This window comes from Acinonyx jubatus, chromosome E3 (genome assembly GCF_027475565.1).
Source record: "Acinonyx jubatus isolate Ajub_Pintada_27869175 chromosome E3, VMU_Ajub_asm_v1.0, whole genome shotgun sequence".
Classification (NCBI taxonomy): domain Eukaryota; kingdom Metazoa; phylum Chordata; class Mammalia; order Carnivora; family Felidae; genus Acinonyx; species Acinonyx jubatus.
In genome coordinates this window covers 36405810-36417586 of record NC_069398.1, presented here as the reverse complement: position 1 = coordinate 36417586, position 11777 = coordinate 36405810, and the positions used below count along the sequence as shown (strand labels likewise).

Sequence of the window (11777 nt, the reverse complement as noted above, 5' to 3'; positions counted from 1 at the left end):
CCCCCCCCCCCCCCCCCGGACCAATGAGAAGCGTCTCTGACCCCAATACCACCTACCCAGCCGGCAGCTCAAAGTTCAGCCCCAGGCTACCTCCCTTTCCGGAAGCCAAAGGGTGAAGGTGTTGCTATAGGTGAACCCTGTGAGCTGAGGCTGGGGGCCTCATCCACATACTCTTGATCCCAGGCCCTGTTTCCCCATAAGCACAAACAGAAAGCCAGCCACTCTGCCTTTATTTCCCCTTGCTGTAGAGATCACAGTAAAAGGGTCTTATGGCCAGGGGGTGGCCGCAGGGCTCAGGTGAAGCGTCCTCCACCTTAGCACTCACTTGCACTATTCTCTGCCCTTGCTTCCCCTCTGGGACTGGGCAGCACCAGTCCCTCCTGCCCCAAGTACTGTGGCTTTTTTACTTTCCAAACTAAGAAGCAAATGGATGAATCCTGTACAGAGGGCCAGGCCCATCTGCCACATGATTAGGGTGTTCCAGCTAGGTGCAGGCCACCTCAACACTCTTCTGCAAAAAGGGAACAGTTGTCGAAGGCTTCCTCCTGGGGGTGGGGGGAGCTTGGTCAGTAGCACAGTTGTCCTTGTCTGGAGGTTCATTTTTGCCTCAGCTTTTTGATGAAGGACACCTCATCCCGATTCCGGATACCGTAACTGAAAGAGGAGGGCTGTAGTGTGAGGTTTGTTTGTGACTCCTCACCAGAGACTCATGTCAGGGACCAAGAAAGGACAAATAGGAAGAGCACTGTGTCCAGGAAGGTGAGGAAGTGGCAGTGGCCATCGCCCCATAGCCCACACTGTGCCAGCGGGCAGCCTTTCTCCTGCACACATGCTCTCACTGCCCTCCTCTGGCTGTGGGAAGCCCCACCCTGCCACTAGTCAGCAGTGCTCACACCGTGCTTATGCCTCCCGTTCCGGTAGGAAGGGCCCCCAGGAAGCTCCTTGCAGGAAGGAGTCAGTCCATCCAGGGACTGTGCTGGTCTTGGTTATTCCCCGGTAAGTGATTTAAGACTCCTCCTTCCGGGGAAGAGGCCCCGGCCCTCTGGCAGGGCTTGGGGAACAAGAGGGCAACACACTAGATGCAGCTCAAAACGTGGCCCCAACTTACTCTCGAAGCTTCTTCCTGTCCTCAGTGAGCTTCTCTCCTGCAGAGGTCAGGTAGTATGTCCTCCACACATAGGACCTGCAAGATTCAGATGGGGATTCAGGTAAACCACAAGCACGGTGACTGGCCAGCTGGGATGCAGGGGCTGTGTGTGAGATGAGCTCAAGGTGCTCAGTCCTGGGGGCCCAGGGCAGGTGGCCTCTTCTTGGCCTTTCCTGCACCACGTATGCACCGGGCATGAGGTAGCTCTAAGGAAGCACTGCTCTCAACGGGCTGTGTGGGGTGGCTGGGAGCCAAACACACCTTATTAACAAAACAGGTGGCAATACCAACACACAGGCAACAAGACATCTGACCTAGTGGGAGTGAGGAGAGCACCCATGTAAAGATGGGGTGGGGCTGCTGAAAGCTGCCCCATCCGTAACCAGGGAGACCACTTCCGGCCACTGGAAATGCTATCTAGGTGAGGTGAAAGAGCATGAAAGAGCAGCTGAGGCAGGACTCCCAGGCATGGAGGCAGCCACCACGTCTCCATGCTTGGGACAGGGAGCTCAGACCCCGTTGGCACTTTGCAGCATACAGGCAGCAGGTGCTCGTGCGGCACCAGCCCTTCCTGTGGCTCCACTTACCAGCTGATGTGCTGAATGCCTCCTTCCCGCTCCTGCCTGAGCTGCACGTATCTCTGAATGGCCTTCTTCAGGTCCAGGACCGTAGCATTCTGTACCACAACCACAGCTGCAACACAAAAGGAGAACAGCCATGGCGGGGAGCCACGGCCTCGGATGGCAGGAAAGGAACCCAGAAGCTCTGTCCAGATGGTTTTGGATGGAGATTCAGATCTGGGTAGGGTAGGCCTGTGCTTGCCCCAGTATCCTTGGACGTGGCCCTTGAGTCTCCCACTGAGCAGCCATGTTAGCATCTTGCCTGTGTGAAAACTCAGACTGCATGGCCCAAAAGGAGAAGGGAGCACTTACGCATTATTTCTCCATCCATCTTGCACACTCGGACTGTCATTGCTTGGCCATATTCTAGTGCTATTTGTGAATTGACCTCTTCTAAAGTAACCTATAAAAAGACCAAGGGTGGAAGTGGGATCCCTGCCTCTCTTTACCATCCCAAACAACAACAAAAGAAAGCAAGCTGATAGTGTCCAAAAAGCAGTACCATATATTTTTTTAATGTTTATTTATTTTTGAGACAGAGAGAGACAGAGCATGAACGGGGGAGGGGCAGAGAGAGAGGGAGACACAGAATCGGAAGCAGGCTCCAGGCTCTGAGCCGTCAGCCCAGAGCCCGACGCGGGGCTCGAACTCACGGACCGCGAGATCGTGACCTGAGCTGAAGTCGGACGCTCCACCGACTGAGCCACCCAGGCGCCCCAGCAGTACCGTATTTTATGAAGAACAAGAAACAAAATTTCTTGCTTGTATGGTAGGGTTTTCCCCAGTTCCACCCACATGTTTGTATTTAATGTGCAAAGCGGATAGGATCTCGGGAGAAAGAGGAGTGCAGAAACAGGAGGATGAGGATCAGATCCGGGTTCTGGGGCTCGGTAGCAGGAAGAACAATGTCAGTTGAGTCTGAGAGCCCCTAATTACCAGGATTCAGGCCAGGGCCCAGGACAACGTAGACGTGAGTCTACCTTTCCCTTTAGCATCCTTGTTATTTTGCTCATATTGGAGTTTTATTTTTTAATTGTATTATTTTTTAGTTGTATTACAATGTTTTATCATTACCGTGTTGTGGTGTCCTGGTAAATCCTGCACACTTGACTCATGTCTACATTGTCCTGGGCCCTGGCCTGAATCCTGGTAATTAGGGGCTCTCAGACTGAACTGACATTGTTCTTCCCGCTACAATGATTTAAAGACAGGACCGTCCTGAGGCACACTGAAGGCTGATAAGTGAAAAACCATCAGTGCTGATCTGGTCTTTGCGTAAAATTTCACTGTTTTGTTTATCACAGACTTATTCACATGACCTTCGAGTTTTTGAAACAGTGTATTAAAAGGTCATATAGCCTGACCTTTTTTTTTTTTTTTTTTTTTTAAATTTTGTTGTGGTTTGTTTTGATCCCTTTAAATTCTGCTCGCCAGGTGAGAGCCTCGTTCGCCCACCCAACCCCCACCTCCATCCCCGCCCCGGTTAAGACCTTCGTTTGAGCCCAGAGGCGCCTTCCCCTAGCTCCCCATCAGGGCCTCCAGAGGTCCGTCAGCGGGAGCATCGCCCGGCGGGGAACGACCCCCGGCGGCTCCCCGCCCGCGCGCACCTGGATCGGTAGATCGCATAGCAGCGGGTCCTGCACGACCATGGCGAGACCCTCCTGGAACACGTCTACCGCCTCGGAGTGTGGCAGCGCCTCCTCTTCGTCCTCATCGTCCTCGGGAGTCTCGGGCCGCACAGCCACCTCCTCCTCCGCCTGCTCCAGGGCGCCTCTTAGTCCCCAGGCACGGCCCGCACTACCTGTTGGGGTACGCGACGGAGGCGGGGCGCGCACCCGCGGGCACAGCAGCCCAGTCACGGGGTTTGCGAGGGGCGGGGCCGCCACGAGGACCAATGAGAAGCGCGAGGCGGCCTGCCGCAGTGCTCACTGGGAACGCGAAATCGGCGTTTCCATTGGTAGGCCGGGGGGTGGGGCGGATTCCCGAACCAATGTGAGCTGGCGACGGGCCTGGTGTCTGTGCCCAGCGGCCGGCCGCGGGGGTTGCCGGTAGCTTGCGGGACCCAGGCGGCCGCCATGCTGCTCTTCTGCCCTGGTTGCGGGAACGGGCTAATCGTGGAAGAGGGACAGCGCTGCCACCGCTTCGCCTGCAACACCTGCCCCTACGTGCACAACATCACCCGCAAGGTGGGGCCCAGAGGCCGGCGCCGAGCCGGGAGCCTCCCGCTTCCCCTCCCACCAGCCCCGAGACCGCCTTCATGCGCCCTTGCTCTCGCAGCCACTTCCCGTCGGAGGCAGATCCTGTGGTCCCTACCTTGATCCGGCTGTTTGTCCCGCCCCACTGCCGTCACCTTGGGCTCCGTCCAGTCATCTCCTGGCGTTGCAGTCCTAACCTCGCCCTCGGGCTTCAGGCCCGCGCGCGCGTTCCCGTCACTGTATTCACGGCAGCTGCCCGAGTGATCCTGTCAACGTTTAAGTCAGATCAAGTCCGTCCTGTGCTCGAAAAGTCTCAGTACCTCCCCCGCACATTCCCAGGGCCGGGTAGGCTCTGACGCCAGCACCTCCCCGCGACCTTGCAAGTCTGATGGCACGTCCTAATGTACTCTTCGTCCCCAGCAACAGCAGCCTCTTGGAGGAGCCCCCATTGCGCACGTGCTACCCGGCTTTTGCGCATGCCTTCTGCTCGGCTTACTTTTTCCCTAGATAACCATGCCACTCGTTGGTCGTGTCTTAAGTGACTGCTGCGGTTAAAACTTCAGCTCCTCCCCCCATTTTGTCCGCCTTCCCTTTTTTATTTTAATCCATCGGACTCCTTGCCTTCTAATATACTTTGTAACTTAGGTGCTTTATCACTACTAGGACATAAGGTGTAAGGAAAGCAGTGATGTTTGTTTTGTGCCCTGTTATGCTCTGGTGTGAACCTGGAATGTAGTGAAATCATGCACTCTCTATTATAAGTTGTTATTTTGCCTTGATAATAACATCCTTATTTATTAGCACGCTTTTACTTTTTAGAAGCAGAGCCCTCCCTCCTAATGTTTGTGTATTACTCTACCGCAGGGCTGTGTTGTGGGAGTTTAGGATCTGAAACTGTGGGAAGAGTGAACTCTTAGGTAACCCTGAAATTTCAAGGATGCGTGGTAAAACTTGGGAAGGAAGCCCAATGTGACCTGCTTTGAAAGCTCTCTGGCTGGGCTCCCCAGCCAAGTGGTACGCTTTGGCTTTAGTTGTGTTTCTCTCATTTTGGGTTGTGTAGTTACCGTAGAAGTGTGAGATCCCACCTGTGCTGTTTTCCTTCCTGCTCTGGTGTGTCATCCAGTCCTCGCAGAGATTTTTTTTTCTCACCAGTGACTCTTTCTCTTCTTTTGGGGTATCCCAAGCCTGGATCCTCTAAATCCCAATGGCAAGTCCTGCTCTGTGAGAGTAGAAACTGTTTTCTTTTAGTAGCCCTCTAGTCTGCCTTGAAGGAAGTCTGGCGAGACACTTGAGGACAGGTGTGGTTTGGTGACCCAGGTTTGTAATGTTCCCTTACTTGGAGCCTGAAGACTTGCTGTTGTTTGTTAGGTAACAAATCGGAAATACCCAAAGCTGAAAGAAGTGGATGACGTGCTTGGTGGAGCAGCTGCCTGGGAGAATGTTGACTCTACTGCAGGTGAGAAGGAACCTTTTCTGGTACAGAGCTGTGGAGAGAGATGAGGCTGCTGAGGCTGCTTACAGTGACACTTCCACATGTCCGAGTCAGTGATGTACTTGGAGGAAGTGAGCTTCTAAAAATAGAAAGTGTGTTAATGTTTTCCTTTAATAATTCGTTACTAAGACAGACAGTATAGGCACAGACCTAGACTAGAGTCTCAGAGTGACCTCTTCATGTTTTACGACCTTGCTGGGCTCTCTTGACCTTTCTGGGGCTATTCCATATTCCCTGATTGTGAGAGCATGAAGTGAGTCAATCCAACACACTCCATAGCTGTGATGATAGCCACAGTGACAGGACTGAAAGAAGTCAGAGCCTAAGGGAAAAAATTCTGGTGTCGATTTTTAAAAGTTAGTGCCCGAGAGCTTTAAAGTGCTTTTTTTTTTTTTTTCAATATATGAAATTTATCGTCCAATTGGTTTCCATACGACACCCAGTGCTCATTCCAACAGGTGCCCTCCTCAATACCCATCACCCACCCTCCCCTCCCTCCCACCCCCCATCAACCCTCAGTTTGTTCTCAGTTTTTAAGAGTCTCTCATGCTTTGGCTCTCTCCCACTCTAACCTCTTTTTTTTTTTTTTTTCCTTCCCCTCCCCCATGGGTTTCTGTTAAGTTTCTCAGGATCCACATAAGAGTGCAAACATATGGTATCTGTCTTTCTCTGTGTGGCTGATTTCACTTAGCATCACACTCTCCAGTTCCATCCACGTTGCTACAAAGGGCCATATTTCGTTCTTTCTCATTGCCCTGTAGTACTCCATTGTGTATATAAACCACAATTTCTTTATCCATTCATCAGTTGATGGACATTTTGGCTCTTTCCATAATTTGGCTATTGTTGAGAGTGCTGTTATAAACATTGGGGTACAAGTGCCCCTGTGCATCAGCACTCCTGTATCCCTTGGATAAATTCCTAGCAGTGCTATTGCTGGGTCATAGGGTAGGTCTAGTTTTAATTTTCTGAGGAACCTCCACATTGTTTTCCAGAGTGGCTGCACCAATTTGCATTCCCACCAACAGTGCAAGAGGGTTCCCGTAAAGTGCTTTTTTTAAGTCTTGTTTCATATCTGATAGAGGTAAACATGAGCAAGGAAGGAAAGAGGAGAGCCCTAGACACGCCTGTACTTAGTGGAGGAAGAGCCAACTCCTGCTTAGTACCATCTTTTTTTCCCCTCTGGAAGAACATCCAAATTTGATAGGGTAACATTAGCATCGGCAGAATTTGTCAAAAGGAGATGAATTATGAACCTAGTGTTCAAAATGGTGTTTGAGAGTGTTTGAAGGTGTTATGAAGAGTAGGGTCAGTTTCTCAAAGTGAAATAGCTTTGCCTTGAGGCACTTTGCAAAGGTGTGGGGTGTGTGGTGAGATCTTCATAAGAATAGCCTGAGGAACTGTTGCCAAAAGGGATCCCTAAATTGTCTTTTTTTTTTTTTTTTTAAGTTTATTTATTTGTTTTGAGAGAGAGAGAGAGAGAGTGTGTGTGTGAATAGGGGAGGGACAGACAGAGAAGGAGAGAGAGAATCCCAAGCAGGCTCTGTGTTGTCAGCACAGAGCCCCACACAGGGCTCAAACTCACGAACTGTGAGATCAGGACCTGAGGCGCCCCTGGATCCCTAAATGTAAGGGGAAGTGGATTCATCATACACTGGGGGCTCCTCTGGGAAGATGAGAAGGCGCTGGTGATGGAAGCGCACTTAGAAGATTCTTCAGGGAGTGGACCTCATAATGCACATGGTAGCCATGAGTCAGTTTTCATGTTACATTTCCAACCAGTCTTCAGCCAGAGTAGAAAAGAAAAATGGGACCCCCGGAAGGATGGAGGAGTGTTTTCTGAGTCGTAGGTATCCTCAGTTCCCTCAGTGTGAGAGCATAGGGGGAATGTTGCCACTAACTGTAGCCTTAAATCATGGTACAAGGTAGCCTAGGGAAGGGGTCCCAGATGAATGCAGTGGGAGGAGGGTCTTTGCTGCCTTTCCACAACACCTCCTCTTAAGCGGTGTGTTTGGGTCATTAACATCATTTTTTTAAATAATGTGAGTCACTTGTTTTTTCTTGTTGCCAGAGTCCTGCCCGAAATGCGAGCATCCTCGTGCCTATTTCATGCAGCTTCAGACCCGCTCTGCAGATGAGCCAATGACCACTTTCTACAAATGCTGCAATGCTCAGTGTGGACACCGCTGGAGGGACTAGGGCCAGGCTGGCCCAGCTGTGTCAGTGTCTGCTCACCTGGTTCTCCAGGGTAAATTCCCAGTCGGGAGTGTGAACTGGGTCCTGAGTTTTTGCTGGTGTGGCAGAAAGCTAACCCTTTTAGGGTAGCTGCCCAGGATGTCAGCAAATTAGCCTATCTGCCAATGAGCAGGTGAGCTCATTTATGTCCAGGGAGATTTTGTTTGTGGGGGGAAGCGTACCCATAACGTAGTGTACTCTATCTGTGGTCCTGTTGGTTTATCTCTTATGTGAATTGGGTAATTGGTATTCTCTCACCACCAGCTCTCTGAGATATGTACCCTGTTTGCACAACTGATGAAGTTTTACAATTTAGTCCATTAGATGTCCCTAAGTACCTAACTGTTCATTGCAAACTTAAACACAATCTGTTGTGAATATTTAATTAAAATGGAAAACCCAATACTGCTTTTTCAGTGTTTTAAATGCCTTGAGAAGTAGACATCTAACAGCTGCCATACTTAGGGCTTTCCTGGTCACAAAATTGCTCATAACATGGATTTCAATGTATCATTTCTGTTCTTGTTTCCTAGGATTGCAGTAAATGTATTAGATAGAATGTCTTTATATTTTCTTTCGTCTTTCCAGTTGCAAAAGAAAAAGGACACCTCAGACTAGATGGGGACAGGATGGCAGTTTGTGGATGGATAAGTTTCTTTCTCAGGACCTCAGACTTAATTATTTTTCCAAATCTCTCTCTTTTGTTTCCTTTGTTAAAGTTTATTCGTTTATTTAGAGAGAGAGAGAGGAGAGAGAGCGAGCACGCGCGCCATGAACTGGGGAGGGGCAGAGAGAGGATCCCCAGCAGGAAACCTGACGTGGGGCTCAATCTCACAAACCATGATCATGACCTTGAGCCAAAATTAAGAGTTGGATGTTCAACTGAGTCACCCAGGCACCCCTTCCAAATCTCTTAATAATAAAGTCTCACTTGTGAAATCATGAGCTATAAATTTATGCCTCTAAGACAGATTTGTACTTTTTTTGAGACTTGGTATCTTTCCCAGAAGTGATTAATCTTTAAGTTTGACACGATGGTTTTCTTTTTGCCATGACACATAGGCCAGGTCCTGAGCCCATCGTCTCTGATTGGTTAGATTCTAAAACAGCTTGTTCTGGTTGTACCAATGTGATTTTATAACGTGGGTGGTTCAGTATCTCCTACGTATGCCATCAGTTTTATTTCCTCAGATCTTCTCTGTGTGTTTGCTGTTGGGTCAGTGGTGAATATCGTGTGCGCTGATGTTAGCCTGCATGTCCGCTTAGCTGGGGGACCTCAGTCAGATCGCTGAACCTCTGCCTTTATTTTGTCATGTGCAAAATGGTGGTAATGATTGTCAATTTCAGGGGTTTACAGACTCTTTCTGTAGAGGGCCAGATAGTAAATACACTTCATGGGGCAAGAATCAAAATCTAGGAAAAGAAACTTCCGTAATTTTTTTATAGACTAAATTCAAAATGTAACCGTAGTAATTGTGTACAGCATTTTATGATGGTGGTCTACTGATGAAAAGAATGGATATCATTTTGCGTGACTGGGGTTCAAAGGTAGCGTTTCTTGTCATCAAAGTAGATTACAAATATGCATCTGGTAAAGCTGGTTAAGTGCCTGAGAGCAAATGAAGTTAACTGTTGATGTTACCAGTAGATTGAATAGAGTCAGTACTGATGAGAGACACAATTTCCACAAAGGATTTGCCGTATTACGCTTTAGCAGGTTCTAATCCGTGTTCTACTGAATTAGTGTTTTCTCAACTTTGAAAATATTCGTGTTTGCAGTTGTTGGGCTGTTCCACAGACCATGCATACAGGCTAATTCTTCAGTTGCTTCTCAGCTCAGTGCTGAGGCATTGACTCGTGGAAGAAACAGTTGAGCAGAATCAGTAACATCTGTGGATTCATCATGATTCAAGGAAAATTACTTCAAATCATTTTCCTCATTAAAAAAAATTTTTTTTAAGTTTATTGATTTTGAGAGAGAGCGTGCGAGCGGGAGAGGGGCAGAGAGGGAGGGAGGGAGAGAATCCCAAGCAGGCCCCGCGCTGCCAGTGTCAGGCCCGACGTGGGGCTTGATCTCATGATGGTGAGATCCTGACCCAAGCCGAGATCAAAAGTCCGATGTTTAACTGACTGAGCTACCTTGGTGCCCCTCATTTGCCTCATTTTTGTTTGACTATTGCTGTTGCTTTCAGTGTCTTTAGGTTTTAGAACAACTGTTTTCCAAAACGCCTATAGTCTTACATTCATGTTCTCTGGACCTGACTTCTTCAGCTGCTGCAAGTAAATGCAAGTCATTGTCAGAAAGTGGTTTTCCTGGCTTGGTTAACAAATGAGGCATTAAGTAATTTAATATGGTTGCTTCATTTTTGTATTTAGTTTTTTTGAAGAAATTCTGTGGTGTATGGAGAATAGTGCCAGTGACTTAGTGCTTAGGCTGATAATGTTGACCAGCTGAGGTGTCATTGCATCCTAAACAGCCCTTTGCCATCCAGTTGATGATGAAATAATCTACACTGTGCCTTGAAAATGTGACATTCAGCGTCCACTTTTCTTGTTTTGTAATGATGGAGATGCACTGCTACTAGGTTAAGGAAAAAAAAGAATATATAGGGCTGCTTCATATTTAGGACTCTGACTAATCCTAGTGATTTTCCAGAACTCTCCTTGGCTCCCTCCTATCATCCAGGAAGGGCACTGTGTTGACTTTCACTGATGTCCTCTCTTACCTGTTTTCCTAGTACTTTGCACTGTTACGATGCATTCTTTTTATTTAAGTTACTGTGTTTGGGGCACCTGATGACTCAGTTGGCTGAGTGATTCTTGATTTCAGCTGAGATCATGATCCCAGGGTCACGGGATTGAGCCCCAAGTCAGGCTCCATGCCAGTGTGGAGCCTGCTTAAGATTCTCTGTCTCCCTCTGCCCCTCTCCCCTGCTCATGAACTTGCATTCTCTCTTGAAAATAAAATAAGTAAATAATAGATAGATAGATAGATAGATAGATAGATAGATAGATAAAAATAATAATACAAAACGAGAGGGGCGTTTGGGTGGCTCAGTCGGTTAAGTGTCTGACTTCTGCTCAGGTCATGATCTCACGGTTTGTAAGTTTGAGCCCCGCGTCGGACTCTGTGCTGACAGCTCAGAGCCTGGAGCTTGCTCCGGATTCTGTGTCTCCCTCTCTCTCTGCCCCTCCCCTGCTCGTGCTGTGTCTCTCTCTCAAAAACAAATAAATGTCATAAAAAAAAAATGAGATACTGTATTTTTCTCATATACTTTCCTTGTGGTTCTTTTTTATAGTGTGTGTTTCTCCTCCCGTATTTCCTGTTTATCCGTTGGAACCATATTTTCCTTTACATCTTCGAGCATAGTTAGAGTAGCTGCTTTAAAACCTGTGCTGTTTCCAACAACTTAGTCCTGGGAGTCTGTGTGCATTGATTACCTTTCTTCTTAAGTGTGGATCACGTACTTCTGTTCTTATGTCTAATGCTCTTGGATTCATCTTGGAAATTATGAATGATATAGACCATAGATACTAGATTCTGTTATGTTTCTCTGGAGAGTGTTGATTTTTTAATTTATATATAAAGCAGAGCGTAAACTTTTGTGTCTCTGAGGTAGGCAGCCGCTGAAACTTCTGCTCAGGCTGTTTAACCTTAGCTGGGCTGTTTAGAGTTGGCCTGTATACATATAGTTCAGAGGGTCATCCAGAGATTTTGGTATAGTGTATATATGTCTGTCTGTCTGTACATATGTAGAGTTTAGATGTAGAATTTGGTGCTCTCCTCTCTAGCTTTTTTTCCTTCCAGGATTTCCTCCTTTTCCAGCTTTTGTGGTCTCTACCTTAGGGGTCATGGTGTGGATGGTGTGGTCTGCTGGACTTAAGGTAGCAAATCCTAGTTTCAACAAGGTGAGAGAGGGACCCTGAAAGAGAGAAGGAAGCTCTCTTTCTAAGGATACTAGAGAAGCTTCAGTCAATATACACATATGTGCTTGTCGTACAGAAGATGTGGGCCAAGCTGATTAAATTTTAAAGTGGAAAGATGTATGATTTATGTGTCTGGCCATTCCTAAGGTGTTGTGTGAGCT

At 48.0% G+C, this 11777-nt stretch overlaps 2 protein-coding genes across 3 annotated transcripts; one reads left to right on the top strand and one right to left on the bottom strand.

Annotated features, from left to right (window-relative positions):
• Positions 1-213: 213 nt before the first annotated feature.
• SNRNP25 (small nuclear ribonucleoprotein U11/U12 subunit 25) lies at positions 214-4473 on the bottom strand. 2 transcript variants are annotated; one of them, XM_027043793.2, is made up of 6 exons: positions 4081-4228; positions 3375-3568; positions 2080-2170; positions 1735-1840; positions 1109-1183; positions 214-654 (listed from the first exon to the last, which is right to left on the bottom strand). In XM_027043793.2, the coding sequence occupies exons 2-6, from the start codon at positions 3414-3416 to the stop codon at positions 597-599; spliced, it is 372 nt and encodes a 123-aa protein (XP_026899594.2). In that variant the 5' UTR covers positions 3417-3568; positions 4081-4228; the 3' UTR covers positions 214-596. The 2 variants fall into 2 exon arrangements, 1 of the variants encoding a protein (XP_026899594.2); XR_008294660.1 differs by lacking the exons at positions 214-654; positions 2080-2170 and adding an exon at positions 4339-4473 and having other exon boundaries at positions 1165-1183.
• Positions 3786-8092, top strand: POLR3K (RNA polymerase III subunit K). Its single transcript, XM_015074850.3, has 3 exons — positions 3786-3953; positions 5331-5418; positions 7526-8092. Exons 1-3 carry the CDS (start codon positions 3843-3845, stop codon positions 7651-7653), a joined length of 327 nt encoding a protein of 108 aa, XP_014930336.1. The 5' UTR covers positions 3786-3842; the 3' UTR covers positions 7654-8092.
• Positions 8093-11777: the final 3685 nt, after the last annotated feature.